At 51.7% G+C, this 21970-nt stretch overlaps 1 protein-coding gene across 19 annotated transcripts in view; it reads right to left on the bottom strand.

The window, feature by feature from the left end:
• Positions 1–636: 636 nt before the first annotated feature.
• Positions 637–21970, bottom strand: part of GOLGA3 (golgin A3) — a 51264-nt gene continuing 29930 nt past the window's right edge. For 16 of the 19 annotated variants that reach the window (XM_070065709.1, XM_051836867.2, XM_051836862.2 and 13 more), the window contains 15 exons: positions 20520–20681; positions 19366–19734; positions 17149–17226; positions 16077–16340; positions 14356–14450; positions 13320–13536; positions 11360–11503; positions 10518–10715; positions 8151–8267; positions 7048–7187; positions 6423–6555; positions 6098–6220; positions 5359–5523; positions 4450–4613; positions 637–3811 (listed from right to left, as the gene is read on the bottom strand). In XM_070065709.1, coding sequence (XP_069921810.1) covers positions 3589–3811; positions 4450–4613; positions 5359–5523; positions 6098–6220; positions 6423–6555; positions 7048–7187; positions 8151–8267; positions 10518–10715; positions 11360–11503; positions 13320–13536; positions 14356–14450; positions 16077–16340; positions 17149–17226; positions 19366–19734; positions 20520–20681 — 2592 coding nt within the window. In that variant the 3' untranslated portion in view covers positions 637–3588. Of the gene's footprint in view, positions 3812–4449; positions 4614–5328; positions 5524–6097; positions 6221–6422; positions 6556–7047; positions 7188–8150; positions 8268–10517; positions 10716–11359; positions 11504–13319; positions 13537–14355; positions 14451–16076; positions 16341–17148; positions 17227–19365; positions 19735–20519; positions 20682–21970 lie in introns of those variants that run through there. The other 3 variants (XR_011385107.1, XR_011385108.1, XM_051836870.2) reach the window with 2 other exon arrangements.

Raw genomic sequence — 21970 nt, 5'->3', positions numbered from 1 at the left:
CCACTATGACCAGCATTGAGCCAGGCTGAAGCCCGGAGCTAGGAGCTTCACCCAGGTCGGCCATGGTGGTGGGACCCAAACACTTGAGTCATCTCTTACTGCCGCTCCCAGGGCATTAGCAGGGAGCTGGATCAGAAGGGGAGCAGCTGGGACATGAACTGGCACCCATATTGGATGCCAGCACTGCAGGCAGTGCTGCTTAATCTGCTATGCAATGCTGGCCCCCGTACTAGTTATTTAAAAAAAAAATCAGTAAAATATGGGTGGAAGACGAGAAACTGGGAATCACAGCACTGAGAATCAATCATGACCCAGCTGTTACCACTGCCAGTCCTGCAGAGGCCAGAGCTGGTGATAGGCAACTTGGTGCAGACCCAGGGACGCGGCACACACTCTGTTCTCATCAGTTCCTCCCCCCTTTCTGCCTTGCACAGGAGGAAGCTGCTGCTTGCCTGCTGTGGTCAGAAGCAAGAAGTTAGATTTCACATCCTGTCCAAAACTTTAGTGTAACAGAAAATTTTCTTTTAAGACAAGTATTTGAACAGACTGCATAAAAACATGAGATAAAAATATTACCTGCAGATAAGACAAAATATAAATATTAAAATGAAGACCCCCAAATGAAATATGAAAATCTTTACCAAAAAATAGTTTATTGCACAAAGTTTAAAGAATTCCCAAGCACACTTAAATTTATAAAAAATCAACATGCTTTTTAAAGTTACAATTTGTATACATGGTGACACCATTCCCCTGAACAGCCCCAGTCTGAGGACTCTCATGAGGAAACTTTTAATAGAAATAAGTAACTCAAACCACTGAATTTTCTTAGAGTCTCTAAAACATTACCCTCAAGGATCCTACTGTAACCTGAGACCACCATATAATGAATTTTGGCTGGGCTTTTGAGTGGAACAGCTGTTAGCACAGGCTCGGAAGGCCTCCCATCACAGCAATGCATGTCCAAGTCATTTCTCTTCCAAATACACTGGTCCCTTTCACTCCTAGAACCGTTAGGTATGGCATTTAATTTTTGTGAAAATAAATACTCATGGAAGCAGGAATATAGGTCATGGTGACTCAGTACGCCCATGGCTTTTGCACAACCCTTATACCAAGAAAAGTGAGCTTCCAACGGGGAGAGAGCTTACTGCAAGCCTCCAGGCTGCCTTCCTAAGAGGGCCAGTCCCATTCCCTGGGCCCTGGCCCAAGTAGACTTTCATGTCCTATCATAAAAACATTGCACATTACAGCTTCCAGAGAACAAAGGTGTATAAATCCAGAGATCCGTGGCACCTGTCTGACATGTACTATGGAAAAGTCAGTGAAAATCACACTGCAATGAACTGTTTAGGAACGTAAGAGAAACAAATGACATCATGAAGTATCCCAGCCCAGGTTCCCTGGTGTGGATGAACAGTGTGCAGTCACATACTCCAGGCCTGACTGACTTTTCTTGAGTGCCTTCTACAGTGGCCACTTCTACCCACAAAAACAATAACCCAACTTTATAACTCTAGGAAGTAAAAGGGCCAGTCAAGTCCCTTGGAGATAGAAAAATAAGACCCTCAACAATCAAAAGCAGGTGACTTCTTCAGGCTCCTAGAGCACAAAGTGAACCTGGGCCCCCGAGCCCAGGTGAGCTGTGCACGAGAACAGCGACAAACAGGGACCACCACAAAGTGGGCGGGGCAAGAAGCCCAGGTCCCTTGCTGAACCCAAAGGGGCCCTGAGGATGGGACGGGCACGGACAGAAAGCCAGGAGGCGGCGCTGTGTGTGAGGGTGTGCGCACACAGGGCTGGGGTGAGGAAGAGATCTGCTTTTGCTTGCTGATACACTCCAATTTAGAAACAAGGAGAGTGAATATCACTCATCTGCAGAGCTTCTGTGAGCCCGCGGCAAGGAAGCAGCACTGCCGCGGAGCAAGGCGAGTGTTATTTCCTGGTCTTAAAACTAGACCAGAGGATAGCACAACCAAAATAAATAAGGACAAAACAGAAATAATTTAGTCCAAAGTGATTTCCAACATAAGATAAGAAGCAGGGTGCATTTATAATGAAGTTTCAAGTATTATTTCTAGATTAACCCTGTACAAATGACACACATATTTTACAAGTTCGAATACTTGCTAGGGAATATTTTTTAAATACCAAAATCTTTGTGATTAACACTACATTAACTATCAATTAACCTTCTAGCAGTATAAGAGAACACAGCATAAAAATAGCAGTTTTCTCCACAAAACAGACACAAGTCACCTGTCACCAGCACAACCAGACAGACCACTGGTGCCCAGGACTTCATCTCCAGAACGCGGGTCTGCAAGGGAGGCCACAGGAACCACTCATTACAACAAATCCATGAAGAGCGCAACTCTCCAGTCAGCCAGCATGTGCAGTTTCACTACTTTAGGTGGGAAACACGTACCAGTGGCACCTCACAGACTCCCTGCCAATTCTAAACGTGGGTCTGGCCCTGAAACCCCGCAGGAGACCAGACTCCCTGCCAATTCTAAACGTGGGTCTGGCCCTGAAACCCCGCAGGAGACCACAGCACCTTCCTGGTGAAGCTGGCGCATCTCAGAAATCCCTGTACCACAGCTGTGACCACATATGACTACATGACAGCAGCATTCTTTACAGCAGGCATTTCACCTGGGACACAGATGGACAAGGCCTGGAGAAAGCCTGTTGGCTGCCCTCTGAGAGCTGCCCTCTGAGAGCCAGGAAACCCTGCAGTGAAACCCACACCTCTTCCCCTGCTTCCTCCCTCTCCAGCATCAGGTCAGCGAAGGGTGAACCTTGCTGTCCCTGCCTACTGGAGACTAACAGGCTTCTTCAGAGTCCCAACTGCTCTTGCTTGGTAGCCAGCCACGATGGAGGGTGGGGCCACACAGAACTAGTGGTCTGATGGGCCACATAGGTCTGCAAGCTTACAGCAAATGGGCAGGAGGGAGAGACCCTCAGAAACTGTGTACAACAAAGACGCTTTCTGTGTGACATTTTTTTCGGTTTTAGAAGATGCCATAGATAAAGTAAATAATTTCTTAAAAATCTCTTCTTCTGATTGGCACCGCTACACTCTACATATACGCACTCCCCTCGGCGCACGTTCAGAGGCAGCAAAGACTACTGGGGTGCAAGCTCGGAGAAGGAGGGACAGCTGTCAGCGCTGACACACGTCCTGTGGTGGGATGGCTGCTCCAAAGCCAAGATGGAGAGCCAGAGGCGCATGTAAGGTTTCATTTTAAAGCTCTTGCTGAACAGAGCAGCCAGCGAGGGACAGCACCCACACCGTGCGGTCTTTACAGCTTCTGCCACGGAAGCAGTGTCTGCTGTCACGCACAGAACATCTCCTTCAAAAATAACCCCTCAGACACTCGGAAATTCCTCAGAGACCTTAACTAGGGTCTTGGGATTTGGTCGTCATGGGAAATGCTACGTATGATCCTCAGATGACTAGTTCTCTAATCCTTGGTTCTTGTTCTGTTATTTACTTCTTGTTAAAGGCAAAAGCAAATTTTCATCCCTTAGACACAGAGCACACAATCAAATAAATAAAATGGACAGTGGAAGACTCCTCTGCAATCACACACTGGAGTGGAGACTGCGGCCGCTGTCCCAGTCCCTCCTCAGCTCAGCCTGGGTTGTGTCTGTGTCACCCCTAGGGTTGGCATGATCTCCCGGGACAGCAGGGCTGGCAGCAGCTGGGTCTGCAAGGTGGCCTTCCACCTGAGTCCACGAGGACAGGGATTCGTGCACAGTGATGGTGTGCTCCTCCATCTGTCGCTGCAGGCTGTCCATCTCCTGCCTGGGGACACAGAAGATAAGGGAGAGCCCCAGGTCACACGTGTACACGGTGAACAGCCATCAGGGACTCCAGACTTGTCTGTCCCAAGGCAGCCTTGATGGCCACTCACTCCCCAGCACCTGGGGTGCCTCTGGGGACCAAGAAACCTTTACCACAGACCAGCAAAGCTGACCATGGCCAAAGGACCACAGGTGCTTCTGGCACTTGTATCCATACCATGCAGGGGCTGGCAGACTGTTCAGCTCCAGCTCCTGCTTTAGGGAGATGTCAGCTTCCACAGCAAACGTTCTGAAGACAGACCGAGGGCAGGACCTTCACCAGGTTGCTGTGGGAGCCACCCTGAGATCAGTGTCACATATGACTTGCGGTCACAGGGTCACACCTGCCCATGGAGGGCCATTCACACTCAGCCCTCAGCTGGGGGAAATGACCTCCAAGCTTCTGAGGGCTTGTCAGGTCACTGAACTCTGGGCAGACCTTCCCCCAACCTGCCCCCTTGACGAGAGGCCACGTCTCCTCAAAAGAGACCTGCTTAGACTTTGCTGGGCCTTTAGGGCTGGGAACAGGAGACTGCTCCTAGTGAAACATGCCACTTATTCTTAAGGACTAAGTGCAGAGGGACACAGCATAGGGCATACTTGAGTTGCTGCAGGCAGCTGTTCAGATTCTTGAGGGGCTCCTTGCTCACGGCAGGTGGGGGCCTCAGTAGCTCCTCCAGCAGCGAGGCTGGGACAGGGCAGTCCGGGATCTTGATGGGTGTCGCGGGGCTGGATGAACTGGCCTCACCTTTCAGTTCCTTTCTCTGTGTTAAAAGGCATATCATTAGTTCCCCCTGTACCTACCCTGCTGAGCTGGCCACAGAGTCAGTACAGGCTCACAACTGAGGGGTTCAAGAAACAACGGCTGAAGAAGTGTATTCCTAAGGCATTAACACAGAGCACAGGCCATGTTTGCCCTGGGTCCTTTTTAAGAACCTCATTCAGGAACTCTCTGTGAGACCCTTTGGCCTTTGACCTTTGCTAAGAAATCACATAAATGTCCCAGCTTAAACTCCTGGTCCTAATGTAGGAAGCTTTTTCAATGGGTAGCCACGGGATGCTAAATAACCCTTGAATCCCACAGATTCCTTTGCACCTGCCTCCTGAGACTGTTGATGTAGACCAAGGACAGGAAAACTGCCAGGAATGCAAACTCTGACATGGCCAGCTACAGCAGCATGGGAGCTCCAGGCCTAAGCCCACCCCGTAGCTGCCAGGCTCTAAGAACACAGGTCCTGCCACCTGGTTTATAAAGCACACTGTGACAAGGTGGTGATGGGATCTGGATGCGTGAAAAGCAGCAAATTTCTGTTGGAAAAGGCACTAAGATAAAATAATCTGGCTGACTGTCCAAGCAGAATACACTGCTGTCATTTATGTTCATGCGAGTTGCTCCGTGTTGGTTAAATACGTGTGTGTATGTGAATGACATGCACATAGGCCAGCTTCCTGCGCACACAGATGTATAGCAGACGTCAGTTAACCTGAAAGGGACATGAGCCTGGGTACCGTCTTTGCTGTGCTGCGGCGCAGGTCCAGCTGGAGCTGCTGGTTCTGCTGAAGCAGGGTCTTCATGCTGTTCTTCAGCTCTGACACTTTAGCTTGAAGCATGAATTTATCCTTCTGGGTCGAAGACAGGTCTCCCTGCACCACCTCCAACTCAGACTTGACGTTCTAAAGAAAGTGAAGGAAGATTTTCAAAGCTAAAGTATCTTAGTGTGTCCCAATTCTAAAGGACTGAAAACACAACAGTGGCCACCCAGGGTGAACTGTGGACAACTCCCACCTCGGGACAATTTCTGTTGCAAGTGTTGCGGTTCAGTCACACCTCAGACTCCAGAGCCTCTGCTCATGGAGTAGCAGTGTCCCATGGCCACCTTCGACACTGGACCCCAAGAACCCCCTGCCTGTACCCCAAAGTCAGCTACTACAGTAAGCCCAACCTTTCCTAAAAAATAATCTAAGTCAACCCTCACTATGAGTTAAGTCACTCAGTTTCAATGGGGAGTCGCAGCCAGTTAGACTCTGATCCTCTCCCCGAGCAGAAAGGATTCTGGTAGAGAAGCGTCTCATGAATGGGCACACATTCTCGTGAAGCCATTTTTCTGGCATGTTTCACACAGCCCAGCTGGGGGACCCAGAGCAGCAACCATGCGGAGCCTCCTTGTGACATGGGGACGTGTCTCAGGAACCACAGATCTGGCAGGAGCACGCACTCTGAGCGGGCGGGAGCCATGCACACGGATACCTGCAACAACCGCTGCGTCCCTTCCAGCTCCTTCCTTCCCTGGTGCTCAGCCAGGTCCAGCTGCTGCTTCAAGGACTGGATTTCCCTCTCTTTCTGATCCACTGCCCACTTGAGATTTTCCATCTAAGGGAGGAAAGACACATGACCAAGAGAATGGCAAAGTGGCTGTGCACCGGAGACTTGCTCTAGGTGTCTCTGTAAGCCGCAGTTAGAAGAAAGTAAACATCCCTCTCCTGGCAGGCAGGGAAGCAAGCAAATGCCCCCCCAGCAGAGCCTGGCTGTGGGCCACGTTAACCAGGGGTGTGAGGCCGGGGCCACCTGTCACCTCTTGGTCTTCCATGGGCTGCCGGCTTGGCTGCTCGTCCAGCTGCTTGTGCAGGAGCTGAAGCTGAGTCTGGGCCTCAGCCAGCTCTGCCTGGAACTGTGCGACTTCTTGGGAGTGTTTCCCCTCCCGAGCCCTAGCACAGAAATTAAGCCAATGAAATAAAATTACAACACCCCAAACCCTCCCTCCCGTTCACACAGGATGGCTGATGCTGTGGGAGGGAGACCACTCAGCCTGGACTTTATAATGCAGCATCCTGCCTAACCCAGAAGCACTGTGTGCAGCCCTACCCAGCCACATCTGACTCCACGCTCACGAATGTGGAGTCCACCATGAACCTCCTAGCACCCAGGACACAGCTTCCACTGGGGCTCTGTTCCGGGGAAGGATGAGCAAGTTGGGGTATGGACACAGGACGGTGAAAAAAAGCTGGAGTAGGTTCTTAACTAGAGTCAGCTGTGTGCTATGCTGGCTGGCCTCAAGACTGCTCAGCTAACACACAGATGGCACTTGCTGCAGATGGGTGTGAATTGAAGATGAAGGAGACATTAATGACCCTGCCCACACCAGAACACGTGTGGCACAAGCCTGGCGAGGACTTCCTGAGTGGGGTTCAGATGCTCACTGGAGCCCGTCGGCTGCGGCTTGCAGCGTCTGCACCAGATGCTCCTTGGCTTGTAGCTCCTTCTTCACCTCACTCAACTCCAAGCTGGCAGCCTTGAAGTGGCGGCGGTTATGCCCGGCGTCTGCCTTGGCAGCAGCCACCTGAAAACAGGGAAGGGAGGACATGGACATTTCCCACAAGACACGTGTGATGCCTGCAGACACCACAGCACACTTGCAGCGGGCAGCACACCAAGTCCCAACACTGCAGTCCCTTCCCACCCCAAGTGTCCCAAACTCAGCAACTTCCTCCTAGAGATGAAGGCCTTAGCAAAGAGCTTGGCGCACAGTGATGGCACAACATGTCTGCTGGTATCCACTGAATGCACAAATATTTACTCAAGAATTTCGCGATCTAAACAGTTTCAGTCTTCAGGTATATCTGAGAGAACTCTACTTTCCCGTCTGTAACTTGCCTGTGTTTTTCAACTCAATGAGATCACTGGCTGTTCTGAAGTTGGTTTTGTAACAGCACTACATATAGGGCATATTTTTCTAGCCAAGCATTCGTGTGTGTGTGTGTGTGTGTGCATGTGCGTGCATGGACCATCATTCAGTGCGACAGCACCTTCTGTTGCCAACACCAGTCCGCTGCAGCCTCCCCTTGTAGCCAACAGCACTGCAACGGCACCTGTTTCCACAGAGTGCATTCCTAGAACGGAAACTCATGGATGAAGGGAACTCATTATGTTTTAGATGCTGAAACACTTTCCACAAAGTTCTATGTGGTTCTGACTGGAAACAGGCTGCACGGCTGGAACTTGGTGCTTGGGATGCCCACATCCCATAGCAGAATTCCTAGCTTTGAGTCCTGACTCTGCTTCTGATTCAGGTTTCTGCTAATGCACTCTGGGAGGCAGCAATGATGGCAGAAGTGCTTGGGTCCTTGACACCGATGTGGGAGACTCACATGGAGTTCCTGGCTGCTGGCTTTGGCCTGTTCCAGCCCTGGTTGTTATAGAAATTTGGGGAGTGGGAGTGAGCCAGTAAGTGGGAAAACTGCCTCTTCTATCTCCCCCAGCCACCTTTCCAAAACAAAACAAAAAATAAACAAAAAGTACACACCTGCTCCTTGAGGCTGTGCACCTTCGTCTTTTCTCTCTCTAGGGCAGCCTGTAAGGCCTGCACAAGCTGCTTCATCTGGCGGTCTTCCTCTTCTTTCCGCTGCAAGACTGCCTGTACCTAATCACATTATAGCAGGGTGAGAGAGATGTGAAATTACAAACAGAGCCCAGGACACAACACAGGGGCCAATGGAATGGACACACTCATTGCTACGCATCACATGATGTGTTGCATGACAGCACAAGCTAGGGAGGGAGAGAAAACTTCTCTGGAAAATACTGTTAGCAAAACAGAAATCTGGCCAGCGCTGCGGCTCACTAGGCTAATCCTCCACCTGCAGTGCCGGCACACCGGGTTCTAGTCCTGGTTGGGGCACCGGATTCTGTCCCAGTTGCTCCTCTTCCAGTCCAGCTCTCTGCTGTGGCCCGGGAAGGCAGTGGAGGATGGCTCAAGTGCTTGGGCCCTGCACCTGCATGGGAGACTGGGAGGAGGCACCTGGCTCCTGGTTTCGGATCGGCGCAGCGCACCGGCTGTAGCAGCCATTTGGGAGGTGAACCAATGGAAAAAGGAAGACCTTTCTCTCTGTATCTCTCTCTCTCACTAACTCTGCATGTCAAAAAAAAAGAAAGAAAGAAAAAGAAATCTGAGATTGCAGGGGTACAATCACATGATCACATTCAAGAATATGACTGGGTGGGGGCCAGCGCCGCAGCTCACTAGGCTAATCCTCCGCCTGTGGCGCCGGTACCCCAGGTTCTAGTCCCAGTTGGGACGCCGGATTCTGTCCCGGTTGCTCCCCTTCCCCTTCCAGTCCAGCTCTCTGCTGTGTGGCCCGGGAGGGCAGTGGAGGATGGCCCAAGTGTTTGCGCCCTTCAACCGCATGGGAGACCAGGAGAAGCACCTGGCTCCTGGCTTCGGATCAGCGTAGCTCTGGCCGTAGCGGCCATTTGAGGAGTGAACCAGTGGAGGAAGACCTTTCTCTCTGTCTCACTCTCTCACTGTCTGGCTCTGCCTTTAAAAAAAAAAAGAATATGGCTGGGTGATGGGGCTAGCATCCTGGGGTAGCAGGTCAAGCCGCCACCTGTAATGCCAGCATCCCATATGGAGGCCAGTTTGTGTCCTAGCTGTTCTACTTCCAATCAGCTCTCTGTTAATGGCCTGAGAAAAGCAGTGGAAGATGACCCAAGTGCTTGGGCCCCTGATACCCATGTGGGAGACCTAGAAGAGCTCCTGGTTCCTGGTTTTGGTCTGGCTCAGCCCTGGCTGTTGCGGCCATCTGGGGACTGAACCAACAGATGAAAGATCTCTGTCATTCTCTCTTTATAACTCTTTCAAACAAACAAAGAAATCTTAAAAAAAAAAAAAAAAAAAAAGAATATGACTGGTCACCCAAAATGTGCAATTAAATTAAGGGTTATAATCAGAAACACCTTCAGGTAAGGTAGGTGTAGAAAGAAGGGCTGGTGGGAATTAGGATATTACCTAAGTCATGCAGCTCCCTAGTGACTGGGGAACCGTAGGATGGGGGCTCAGTTTGGCCCTTGGCTGCCATTCTGAAGACTTCCTGTAATGCCCAGCCCACTCCTTCATCTCCAGGGAATGTTCATGATAAGGCTGAGAAGCCAGAACAGGTCTACAGCAAGACCCCAGCCAATATGCAGATCCTAGTGAGGAGTTCTGGTGGGCCTCACTGCATGTCACTGTTTAGAACTGTAAGATTATCCCACCTAAACCACCAAGAGTACTCTCATCCAGGGGGAAGTAAGGAACTGAGGCAATTGCTCCATTTCTAAGAACAAGTTACCAACTCTACTCCTCCCAGCCTGGAGATCCAGGCTTGCAATTTAACTAGATTCTCTAAGCCTGTTCCTACATCTCAAGGTCAGGAACACAGGGGCGTGTTGTGGCACAGCAGTTAAGATACCACTTGGGATGCCCGCATACTGTACTGGACTGCCCGGATTCAAGTCCCAGATTCACTCCCCTGTCCAGCTTCCTGCTAATGCCCACACTGGGAGGCAGCAGATGATGGTTCAAGTACTTGGGTCACTGTCACCCATGTAGGAAATGAGGTTGGAGTTCTGGGCTCTTGGTTTTGTCCTGACGCAGTCCTCGCTACCATGTGGATCTGGGGAGTGAAGCAACAGATAGGAGATCTTTTTCTTTCTTTCCCACCTCTGCCTTTCAAATAAATAAAAGTTTTAAGAAAATTCAGCTTTCTTCTTAAAATTCCAAAGATGAGGATATTCTACTTTCCTTGCAGGTAGTCATTATGACTCAACATAGATGATCACACACAGGTAAGACATTTAGATGCTACCTGGCACACACTCACTTTCATTCCCTTCTGGTCAAGGAGTTGCATACCTGAAGATTCAGCTGGACTAGGTCTGCCTCCCTCTTGGCTAAGGCTGTCTCTAAGATGCTGTTGTGTTCCCGCAGCGCCGCATTGGACTGTCCGAGGCCTGTGAGCTTCCCTCTCTCATGCTCTAACTCAAGAGCCAACTTCTTATTGGACTCCTCAAGGCGCTTTATTTTCCTCCTAAAGCCTCTGGATTCTTGAAGCTGAAACATAGTAAAGTTACTGTGAAGTTACAGTCCCGCTTAAAGGGTGTATCCAGTTTTCTACAGGAAATGAGTAATGCTAACACACAAACTGCCCTTGCTTTCTGACCCAAAAGGCTGCAGAGGCCGGGGTGGTTGTTTCCCAAGCCCCCTCCCTTTCCTGGCCCACAGCCTCACCTTCTCTTGGGGCCAAGTGTTTCTGGAGAAGTCTGCCCAGGGAATGAGCCGTGGGCCAGGCCAGGCCAGGCCAGGCTGAGCAAGATGGACAGGAAATTGAGCAACATGCGTTTCAGGATGGGACAGAGATGGGTAAGTGAAGCATAGAGCCCTCGTCAGGGTGACAGCCCCACTGGGACCCTGATGGAGGGGTCTGGCAGGACAGCAATGGGCTGCAGCTGGGCCCACCTGAACTATGCCGTCTCTGAACCTGCGAGTTGTAAGCTCTTAGAAAGGTCTGAGTTGGGATTCTCACTTACAACCAAAGCAATCTGATGGGGAGAAGAGTCTCCATTATAAATGCCAATGGCCATTCCACTGGGGAGGCCGAATCATCCTCACTCGTGTGCAGGGACCAGAGCCTGACGCTCCAGGCAGGACACAGGCCCTCCGCGGGCTCCACCACTGTGGCGGCCATGCAGCATTACCTCGTCTTCCAGCTCCAGCGCCTTCTCCCGGGACTCCTCCAGCTCCTGGCTGGTCGCGGCGATCACCTCCTGCAGCTCCTTCTCCAGCAGCAGCTTGCTGCGGCCCACGCTCTGCAGCTCCACCTCCAAGGCTCGGATCCTTTCCTAACAGCCAGGATGCACAGTGCATTTGGTCACTGTTCCTACCCCCTTGCCTCCCTTGGCACTGACAGGCATGAAGCCATCCTTACAGCATGTCCCTTCTTGAAGGATTTGAAGTAACCTCAACACACACTGCTACAGAGTGACGTGAGGACAGACAAAAAAACAAAACAAAACAAAAAACAAAAAAAAACAATAAAGAAAACAGGCTTTTCAGTTAAACACTTTGGAAACACAGAAAAATCTGACCTGTAGGTGAAGACTATCAATTACTGCATGTGGCAAACCAGCAGCCTTCACAATAATAAAACCACACATGCACACGTGTGCTCACACCGTGCAAACATATGCTTCCCTTGCAGTGCCAGGTCCTGCTCCAAGAACAGGCCAGGGATCCAACCTGAATCATCTCTATGATATGACGTCATTGCAGCCTGTTTTACTGGAGCTCCTAAAGGTGAGCCACTTGCCGAGGCTGCCATCTCTCACATGGATGCACACACCCAGATGTAGGTCTCAGCCATGTGCTCCCACAGTTCCACAGCTGGGCAGGGCAAGGCAGGTTCTGCCGAGCATTTGACACCTGTCGCCCCTATCACAAGGCCCAAAGGATAAACAGCAGCAGAGGAGGAAGGATGGCAATGCAGCACTTCCCCCTCAGAAGGGGAGGACTTAACTTGACGAGAAAATACAACGAAATGATACAGTCTCCTTCTACTCACTACAGCCAGGGAGGCTGGCCACAGGGACAAGGCACTCTGTGGCCAGCACCGATTCCTGCCTCAGTCCCCTGGGTCACCCTGCTTGGGACTCCTGTTTATCCTAATAATTTGGAAGCAAAAGGCTCTGTGTCACAGTGCACAGAGCAAGAAGAGCAGCCCCTCCCAATTCTGAGTCTAGCCTCATCAGTCCCTTCCTAAGCCATTTCTCTTCCTGAATCTGGGCATTTGCAGCCACTTCAGCCCTTGTGTGTCCCACACTGACCTTGACTCTGGATCCCTCCCAAACCATCCCATCAGAGCCTTCTACAGCCCACCCCTCCACCCACACATCGTCAGCCCTCCTCAGAGCTGCTACCTCTTGGTGGTTGTTTGCTGTCTCACACTGCCCTCATCACCTCTCCAAGACTGCAGCAGAGTCTTCCGAACTCACCATCCTGACCCAGTATCTCTACGACAGAAGCATGAGCAGAGCCCACTCCCAGGTCGTTGTCCATATTCCATCACACACACGACCAAGTACGGATTCCTTCCTCCCTGCCTCCACCCCGTGCCCTCTCCAGCCACGCAGGCCTTTCAGAGAGCCCCTCTACCTAAATCACCCCCGATCTGTTGTGGACTATCTTGAATGTCACCTCCTGGAAAAGTTCTTCTGGACTCTGCTCAGCACTGACCTGACCAGTCTCACACCCTCACCCCAGCAGCTCAGTGGGCTTGCTCTAAGCACTGCTCCATTCGAGCACTACCTCCGGAGACCCTGGGGAAGGCTCCAGAAGACCAGGGGCAGGTCCCATTTCTGCTCCCTCAGCCAGCGAATACATGTCTCCAAAACAAGCACACTCCTTGAGAAGAAAAGGTAAAAGCAGAGATGGTACAGGACACAGGAGGACTGAGTGAGAAACCATACACAAATCATCACAGGTCCCTGGCACACACGGACACCAAGCCGTGTCACAGGAATGCCACCTAAACACAGTTTCTCCCATCTATTTTATAAATGCTTTCAGAGGGTTTCCGAGGGAGAAACTTGCCCATAAGACACCCTTCCCCGACAGGCACAGTCTCCTGCCTCTGACGGAGACAGACATGTGTTTACCTACATGTAGGGCGGAATCGCTGCCACCGCTGGCGCTCTGGGCTCTGAGCTGGCTCAACTCTGCGTCTGCGGCCTCCTTGGCAGTGAGCGCCTCCTGCAGGCGGCGACTAAGGATGCCCACGGCGTTCTCGTAGGCCTTGCGCTTCGTCTTCATCTCCTTCTGTGCACTGGTCAGGTCTGAGCCCAGTCGCTTCATTTTCTGCTTCTGTTCTGTGATGGCCCTGGGGTTATGTGAAGAAATAAGAAGGAAGCTGAACTAACCAGTGCTGCACTGCCCCAGCTGCCTGGTGTGCAACATGGGAGACAGTGAAGTGTGTTTCACTGTAGTGACTCACACTCCAGACCCAGGAGAGAGAGCCTCGGCGCAACACCCCATCCCCTACCCAACGCTGACTGCCCCTTAGGAAGTGCGGGTCGGCATGTGCTGGTCCTGCCGGGCTGCTGCAAGGTGGACAGATGACCCTGGCAGGTGTCCCTGCTGAGCCAGGCAAACGGCAAGAGCTCTGAACCTTAGCCATTTCTACCACCACCACCACCAGACCTTGAGAAGGCAGAGCAATGTTTCCAGCGCTTCTCCTGACTGCCAGCAACAAACCTAACAATCACATTCACAGGCGAGTCACTGGCCAACAGAAGCAGAGTGGCAAAGGATGGGCCCCGGGTGGAAGGCCGTCTCATGTGCCTGTGCAGCCTGCATGCAAAGGTGAGTGCACAAGAGGCCCGTGTGCTTAGGCCTACACGGACATGAGGGTGTGAAGGGTGAATACCACAGTGTCCCTGGCGAGGGAAGCAGGAGTGGGGAGGAAGGTGCCACAAGTGTACGGCACAGAAAGTCAAATGAAAATAAAACAAAAGGGTAGCTTTGGTTAAAGGATGCCTTAGCAAATCACTGGTCAACTCTGGGATTACCTTCAGGACAAGCACCTGCCAAATCATGCCGGGCCTTTCTATTGGGACCACAACATTCCAGGCTGCCTTCAAGAGGGCCCCGTCACCTCCTGCGGAGCGTGTCCGGGCAGCACAGCCTCGTGCAGACTTACTTCTGGGCTTCCTGCTGCAGCTCCTCCACCTGCTTCTGCAGTGCCTCATTGGCCTCGGAAAGCGCCACCATGTGCTCACTGTCCAGCTGCAGAGACTTCATGTGGAGAGAGGGCGGTCAGAACTGCAAATGGCAACCAAGGGCGACCAATCTCGCAGAGATGCTTGTCTTGTTATAAAAATAATTCACAGAGGTCAAAAATTTCTCACTGCTGTGTTCTCCCTGCTGACTCACCTGGGGACCCCAGCGAGACCCCTCCCTGTAAGCTGTTTGCAGGGCCTCTCTGCCTCCCACCTCTCATACCCTAGCCCCTCTCCTCCCTTCTGTGTGGCTGCAGTGACATCATCACAGCAAGGGCTGCAAGGGAAGGACAGGGCTCCTTTCTTTTTTTTCAAAGGCAGAGTTACAGAGAAAGAGAGAGATCCACTGGTTCACTCTCCAAATGCCCACATCAGCTGGGCTGTTCCAGCTAAAGCTGGGAGCCCAGAACTCCATCAAGGTCTCCAACGTGGGTGGCAGGGGCCCCCTTGGGCCATTCTCCACTGCTTTCCCAGGCACATTAGCAGGGAATTGGATCAGATGTGAAGCAGCCACAACCTGAACCAGCGCTCACATGGGATGCCAGCATCACCGGCAGCAGCTGAACCCACTACACCATAACACTAGCCCCAAGGACAGTCTTGTACATATCCCCGTCCCCCAAAACTGGGCAGCCCCATCCACCACTGCTCAGTCCGCAGCCTCCTAGGGCTGCCTGTTCTCCCTCAGGAACTCTCCACATCCAGCCACGTCTCACTTTCCACACCCGTACTCCCTGACACCAAGCACCACCCTCACAGCTTCAACACCACCTACTCAACGGGCCTTAGCCACAGCCTGGCTCCTCCTGAGGACCTGATCTTGGCCTAGCCCTCTCGCAGGGCTCCTAACATGCCATATGCAAAGTGGAGCTCCAGCTCAAACACCTGGGCACAAATCCACATTCCAGCACTGCTCACCTACCTGCTCCCAGTTACCCTCTTGAACACAGATCAAAGCTCTCACCAGGGACTGGTGCTGTGGTACATTAGGTTAAGCTGCTATTTACAATGCTGGCATCCCATACTGCAGAACTGGGTCAAGGACCAGCAGCTCTGTTTCCAGCTCTGTTTCCTGCTCATATACTTGGGAAGGCAGTGGGTGATGACCTAGGTTCTTGGGCTCCTGCCGCCCATGGGGGAGATCAGGATGGAGTTTGTAGCTCCTGGCTTCAGCCTGGCCCATCCCTGGCTGTTGCAATCACTTGTGGAGTGAACCAGTTGGATGGGAGAAATCTGCCTGTCTATCCCCCTCTCTCTTTTGCTCTGCCTTTCAAATACATAAACAGACCTTACAAAAACAAAACCCTTACCAGCCACTACTGCTCAGGAGAAAGCTCAGCCACACAATTTTGATTCCACAGGGAGCAGCCCTCAGCCCCTGCAAACTCGTCTGACTAGGGGTCTCTGCCTAGGATCTCCCCTGGCTCTCTGCAGGGCACTGACTTCAGGAGGCTATCACTCAAATGCTGTGCTGGCACAGCATTTCCTTGTTTGCACATGACAGCACTGGACAGTATGGCCTGAGTTCCAGGAGGGCCTTCTCCTAGACTGTTCTTTAAAAGTGTCCCACCCTGGACACAGCCTCAAGCACAATTGGCTGAACCTTCACAGTTCCACAGAACCCACTGTCCCCTCCGCACACCTGCAGCTGCGTCTCCAATGTGTCTCGCTCCTTCTGTACTGACTGCAGCTGCCCCTCAAGATCTGCCATCTGCTGGTGGACCTGGGACACCTCCTTCTGCAAACGTGACTGCTCCACCTCCACGGCCTTTTTCTCCCCATGTACTTTAATTAAGTCTCGCCTCAGCTCCTGCATCTCCGAGTCCAGCCTCTTCCTGGTGTTTTTCAGCTCATTTATGAGCTGGTCTTTGGAAGAAGAATCCCTCCGGTAGGCCTCCACCATCACCTGCCGGGAAAGATAGAAACTTCAAGTCTGGGTCCAAGTTTGGTTCTGCCCAGGGTCAGCATGGCTTAAACAAGAATGTGTGACAACTCATGCAGGTAAAGACAACACGTTTCACCTATCTGACACATCATCAACTGAGAGATACCACTACAGGACAGGCCAGGTGAGGCACTGAGCCCAAACAGGCGTGCGGAGTGGCCTGTCTACTTCCCAAATGTCTGATCTGTTCTGAGGAAGCAATTCCCCCCCTCCTTTGGTGGCAGTGCTTAGCCTCTGACATTGAGAAGCCCCTGTCACCCTGCATCTCCGTACTAAGAAGAACCCATTTCTCATGCTGGCTCAGGGGCCTGAGGCCTTGCAGAGACGTGTAGCCCAGTCACTCCTCCAGACCCTGGATTCCCTGACAAGTGCTTTCTGCATACACAATAGCCTGTTTCAGTCTGGATCATGGTGGAAGTTTTCCGAAGACATGTTAAACAGCAAACTCAACCTGCATATTAACAAAGATGTACCACACTCACTGTTCTTTGTGAAGTGACAACAGTGGGTGTCCTGACAGGTGCTGCAGTGATGGGCACCACACACGTCTATGGTTGGCACCTTGCTTGAAATTGCACCCTGACTTCAGAGAGATTAAAATCGGGCACAGGGAGAACCTTAAAATCAAGGAAGTGCCTTTAAATCAATCAAGGAGTAAATGCAGCTGTTACCTGCTCCGGTACGCATTTCCTCCTGTGGAAGCCATCAGCCTACACAGGACTGTGTTCCTGCACTGATTTTGTATGAAGAAAACCAACCACACATTTACCTTTTGCTGAAGAAACTGCTCTTTTATTTTCTGCGTCTGCTTTTTCACAGCAGTAGTCTCTTGCTGAAGGTGCTCCACCTGTGGGGACACAGATGGCACCCTGATGGCTGTGGAGGACCTGTGCCCTGGGCTTTTCCTGAGAACCAGTCCACAGTCAGGGCACAGACTGGAAAGTGCCCATGGCCCCTGCAGTCCCTCAGACAGCCATGGCTCCTGCGCTCTCCCCCTGATGTGGAAGAGCAGAGAAGAGGCAGGACAGGGAGACAAGGGAAGGGACAAGGTGAGGGCCAGCCTGAGGCCAGGGGCTGGTAGGCCTTTCTTGGAAAAGGCCGCACAGGACACGCCTTCAGCTACACAGGCCAGCATTTTTCACCGTTTTCAACTCTGCCCCTGTAGCACAAACAGGCACAGACCACACCCAAGCGAGTCAGCAGGGCTGAGCACAGAGCCAGATGGAGGCTGTGTCTGCACGTCATGTTAGCGCTGCACTCTTGCCACTCAGATCCTGTCACAGACCACTCAGAAGCCTGGGAGAAACGCAGGGTCTCAGGCTCTACCCCCCCACCCCCAAGTTACCTGCATTTGGGAACACGGGCACATGTGAAATACCGGCAGTTCAGACAGAAACGCTAAGAAGCCAGGTACTAAGCACACCACGAGAACTCTCACGGCACTCAGTGTGGAAGCACTGATCCCATGACAAAGATGTCACACCCAGGCCACGTTACAGAAGAGGGGTTCTGGAGGCCGTGGAACCACATTCACCATGCTGTGCTCCAAACGCTCATCTGGAGCCACTATCTCTGCAAACAGGGAAGGGCTTGCCTGCGGCTCCTCCTACAATTCTTTCTAAGACAAGAACACACTGCACACACATCCTGGTTGTCACTGGGTCAATTTAGGAATGAGCCATTTCCCTCTTCAGGAGTAGTTCTAAGCTTCAGGAGTCCTGGGAAGGATCAGAGCACTGGTTTGTTCATTGTGCAGCACCCACTCCTGGCCCTACAGACTCCACAGTGGGTAAGAGTCAGAAGCAGACAGAGGGGAGCTGTGTGAAGAACGCTATTCCAGAGGCACCTCAGGACATGTGCATGTGCTGAAGGACCCAGGCGAAGGGGGCCAGCTCTGTCACTCAGGCCAATGCCAGCTCCCAAGTCTGGAAATGGACTCCAGAGCTGGGGGCTTCCCAGTGGGACAGGTGCATGACCACCACTAATCTCTATTTGGTTTTAGGGAAACGATCTTAATCCAAGCAGTAGCTATAAGCAACTCTGTAAGTGACAGTGGAGGTAAAATTATTTCAGCCTTTTCCACACGTCAGCTGATGCTGCTCTTACTGAGTTGACAGTGAAATCAAATTCAGTTTATCAAAGTAAGTGTGACACTTCTCTGAATTAACTTCCCAACTGCTGTAAGCACAACGCAGCAGCCACTGTGGCAGGGCTTAGCACGAGGCCCCAGGAGCTCACACAGAGCAGGTCAACATTTCTAAGGAAAGGCAGCTTCCTTTCATTTCACTATCCCAAAGGGAAAACAGATGAGGGATTCCTCTTGGCCTTGACCCTCAGGAGTGGGACTGAAGAACAAAATCACCCCCGGATACAAATCCTACTTCCTCTGCATCTTTCCTCAGCAATTTTGGCTCTGTATTTTTTAGTGTTTGCCTACCTCAAAACCATCTCATGCATGAACACCTCAGTTTTTCCCAGCTGACCTGCTTGCTAGGTTGTGCTTAGAACACCATGACCCCATGGGGTGTCATCGGCAGGCTGGGCCCAGCTGGGCCTGCAGTGCAGCTGTCCGTCCCTGCCCACGCCTCACACCAGCACTGTCCTGCTGGTGTGTTCAGTGGGTGCCACATGAAAGCAGCACAAAGGGAAAAGCTGAGCTCTTGAAGCTTCCCCTAAAGCCGAGCCCCACACCACCAGAGTGTTTCTTGGCAACACTGTGTTTCTTGGAATGCTATTTTTCAAAAGTCTTGAACAAAACTCAGCCCCCTACTCTGGGCTTCTCCACACCCAGTGGCTCATGCAGGGCCACCAGCAGCACTGGCTGCTGTCACCCTTCCGTGGGTGAGCTTCAGCCCTGCCCTAAAGGCATTACTCTATGGATTACCTGCAAGGATAACATAGCCAGCCACAGAAAGGACCAGAAGCCAGCATGGATTCTGGTACATGTGGTTCTGATTTGTAACAAGATGATAGCAAAAAGCATTACCTGGCTGGACTTGATGGCTAGTTCTTGTCTTAACTGCTCTAAAATTTCCGATGTTTCTTCGGTACCTTCTTCCAAGCGTTTTGCTCCCTGGTCAAATTCCTCCATGCCACTCTTGGCCGCCTGCAGGGCTACCTCCAAGACAATCTTCTCATTTTGTAGGAAGCGGATGGTGTCCTCCTTGGAGGTGGCCTCTCCTTGCAGCTCCTCCAGCCTGGCCTGCAGCTCATCATAGTGCGTCTGCAGGTCACCAAAGGACTGCTCCCTGGCTTGCAGGGCCTCCTGTGTGGAGGTGAGCTGCTGCATCACAGACAGGTGCTCTTGCTGCAAAGCTTCCAGCTGCTGGTCTCGCTGGTGCAAAGTCAACTTCACCTGGAAAAGTAGATAATTCAGTAGGGCTGCCCTTGACCCTACTACAAGAATTTACCTTCCTCCTCCCTATTTTGCTTCTTCTTTAAAAAGATTATTTATTTATTTATTTGAAAGTCAGAACTATTGGGGGGGGGGGGAAGGAGGGAGGGGGAGAGGGAGACTGGGAGGGAGATTGGGGGGGAGGAAGGGAGGGAGAGAGGGAGGGAGATTTGGGGAGAGAGAATTAGCGAATATCTACTACTGGTTCACTCTCTAAATGGCTGCAACAGCCAGGGCTGGGCCAGGCTGAAGCCAGGAGCCAGAACTCCATCTGGTTTCCCACAAGGGTGGCAGGAACTCAAGGACTTGAGTCATGGCCTGCTGCTTTCCAGGCACATTAGCAAGATGTTGGATTGGAAGTGGAACAGTTGGGACTTAAACTGGCAACCACATGGGATGCTGGCACTGCAGGCAGCAGCTTAAGCCACTGTGCCACAGCGCTGCCGAAGCCCCATTCATGTTTTAAATGTGGACACTCCGGAGAGTCTCTTTTGTAAAATTCTGGTGGAGGAGAATACTGAGAGTTAACATGCATGATCTGCGTAAGTCACAGAGTTTGACAAGGTGACTCTCCATGCAAACCCCATGGGCAACCCAACATGGGGCAACTGATGGGGCCTGAAGTGAGATGATCCCACAGCCTCCTGTGTGTGGCTCTGGGACACTCAGACCAGGCAGCCTTGGGCCGGTGTCTGCAAGAGGCCTCTGAGCCTGGTATCTGTTCCCAAGTGGTGGTGGGCACTTGCCTGGTCCAACTGTTGCTCCAAGGAAGCCGCTGTATCTGCTACCTTCTGCAGCTGCTCCCGTTCATCTTCAAACTCTTCCAGCCTCCTCTGAAGATCCTCCTCCACCATTGTCTTCGCCTCCTGGATCTGCACAAAGGCTGCCTCCTGATCCAACATGTCAGCCTGTGCCAGGAAACAGTGTTTTTTAAAAAGCAGGAAAACCTACCACCCCCAGCAAGAGGACTCTGGTATATATGACCATTCTGTCTATGAACTGCAAATGAGGAGCACTGAGGCTGAAGGGACACAAGGCAGAGGCTAGGCTAGTCAGAGCATCCTTCCTGGCCACCTGAGGCCTGGTCCTTCTCTCTCCTGACTCACAGTCCCAACCCAGGACAGTAGACAAGACATTGCAGTTTTAAGAACTGAGATTTGCCAGCGCCACGGCTCAATAGACTAATCTTCCACCTTGCAGCGTCGGCACACCGGGTTCTAGTCCCGGTCGGGGCACCGGATTCTGTCCCAGTTACCCCTCTTCCAGGCCAGTTCCCTGCTGTGGCCAGGGAGTGCAGTGGAGGATGGCCCAAGTGCTTGGGCCCTGCACCCCATGGGAGACCAGGAGAAGCACCTGGCTCCTGCCTTCGGATCAGCGTGGTGCGCCAGCCGCAGCCGCGGCGGCCACTGCAGGGTAAACCAACGGCAAAAGACCTTTCTCTCTTTCTCTCTCACTGTCCACTCTGCCTGTCAAAAAAAAAAAAAAAAAAAAGAACTGAGGTCAAGTGGTGACTGAGGCCTCTCATGGAGACAGGCTGGTGGCACATCCCTCCTGTTGGCTGCTAATTACCAGTTGATACCACTTAGTAAACCAAAAGGAAACCAAGGAATCACAGGGACAAACACAGCATTCCTGGAAAGCTGACCACATGGTTAAGGCCTAACATCTGGACACACTTCTCAAGGAAAAATATTCATTTACAACCTACTATTTTCTCAGTTGTCTTACACTGAGCTCTTGAAGCATTATGACTGACACGAATGACTCTCTTCTATAATGCAAGTCAGATGGCCTCTGAAATCCTTACAGAAAAAGGGACAGAGACAGAGTAAGCAGGGGATGAAAAACCAAACATGTGACCACCAAGGTCAGGGATAAAACTGGCCCAAACGTCCTCATCCACACAACGACCATCTTACACCTTGCTTGGATGTTTATACCACTTTTCTTTTTTCCAGTGAGGTTATTAAGTAGGCATTATTATCCCTGCTTTATATAAGAGAAAGGAGGGGCCGGCACTATGGCATCTGCCTTCAGTGCTGGCATCCAATATGGGCACTGGCAACTCCATTTCCGATCCAGCTCTCTGCTATGGCCTGGAAAGCAGTAGAAGATGGCCAAGTGCTTGGACCCCTGCACCCATGTGGGAGACTTGGAAGAAGCTCCTGGCTTCAGATTCGCACAGCTCTAGCTGTTG

The sequence above is a fragment of the Oryctolagus cuniculus genome, chromosome 21 (assembly GCF_964237555.1).
Source record: "Oryctolagus cuniculus chromosome 21, mOryCun1.1, whole genome shotgun sequence".
Classification (NCBI taxonomy): Eukaryota; Metazoa; Chordata; class Mammalia; order Lagomorpha; family Leporidae; genus Oryctolagus; species Oryctolagus cuniculus.
This window is presented reverse-complemented; position numbering and strand designations above follow the sequence as displayed.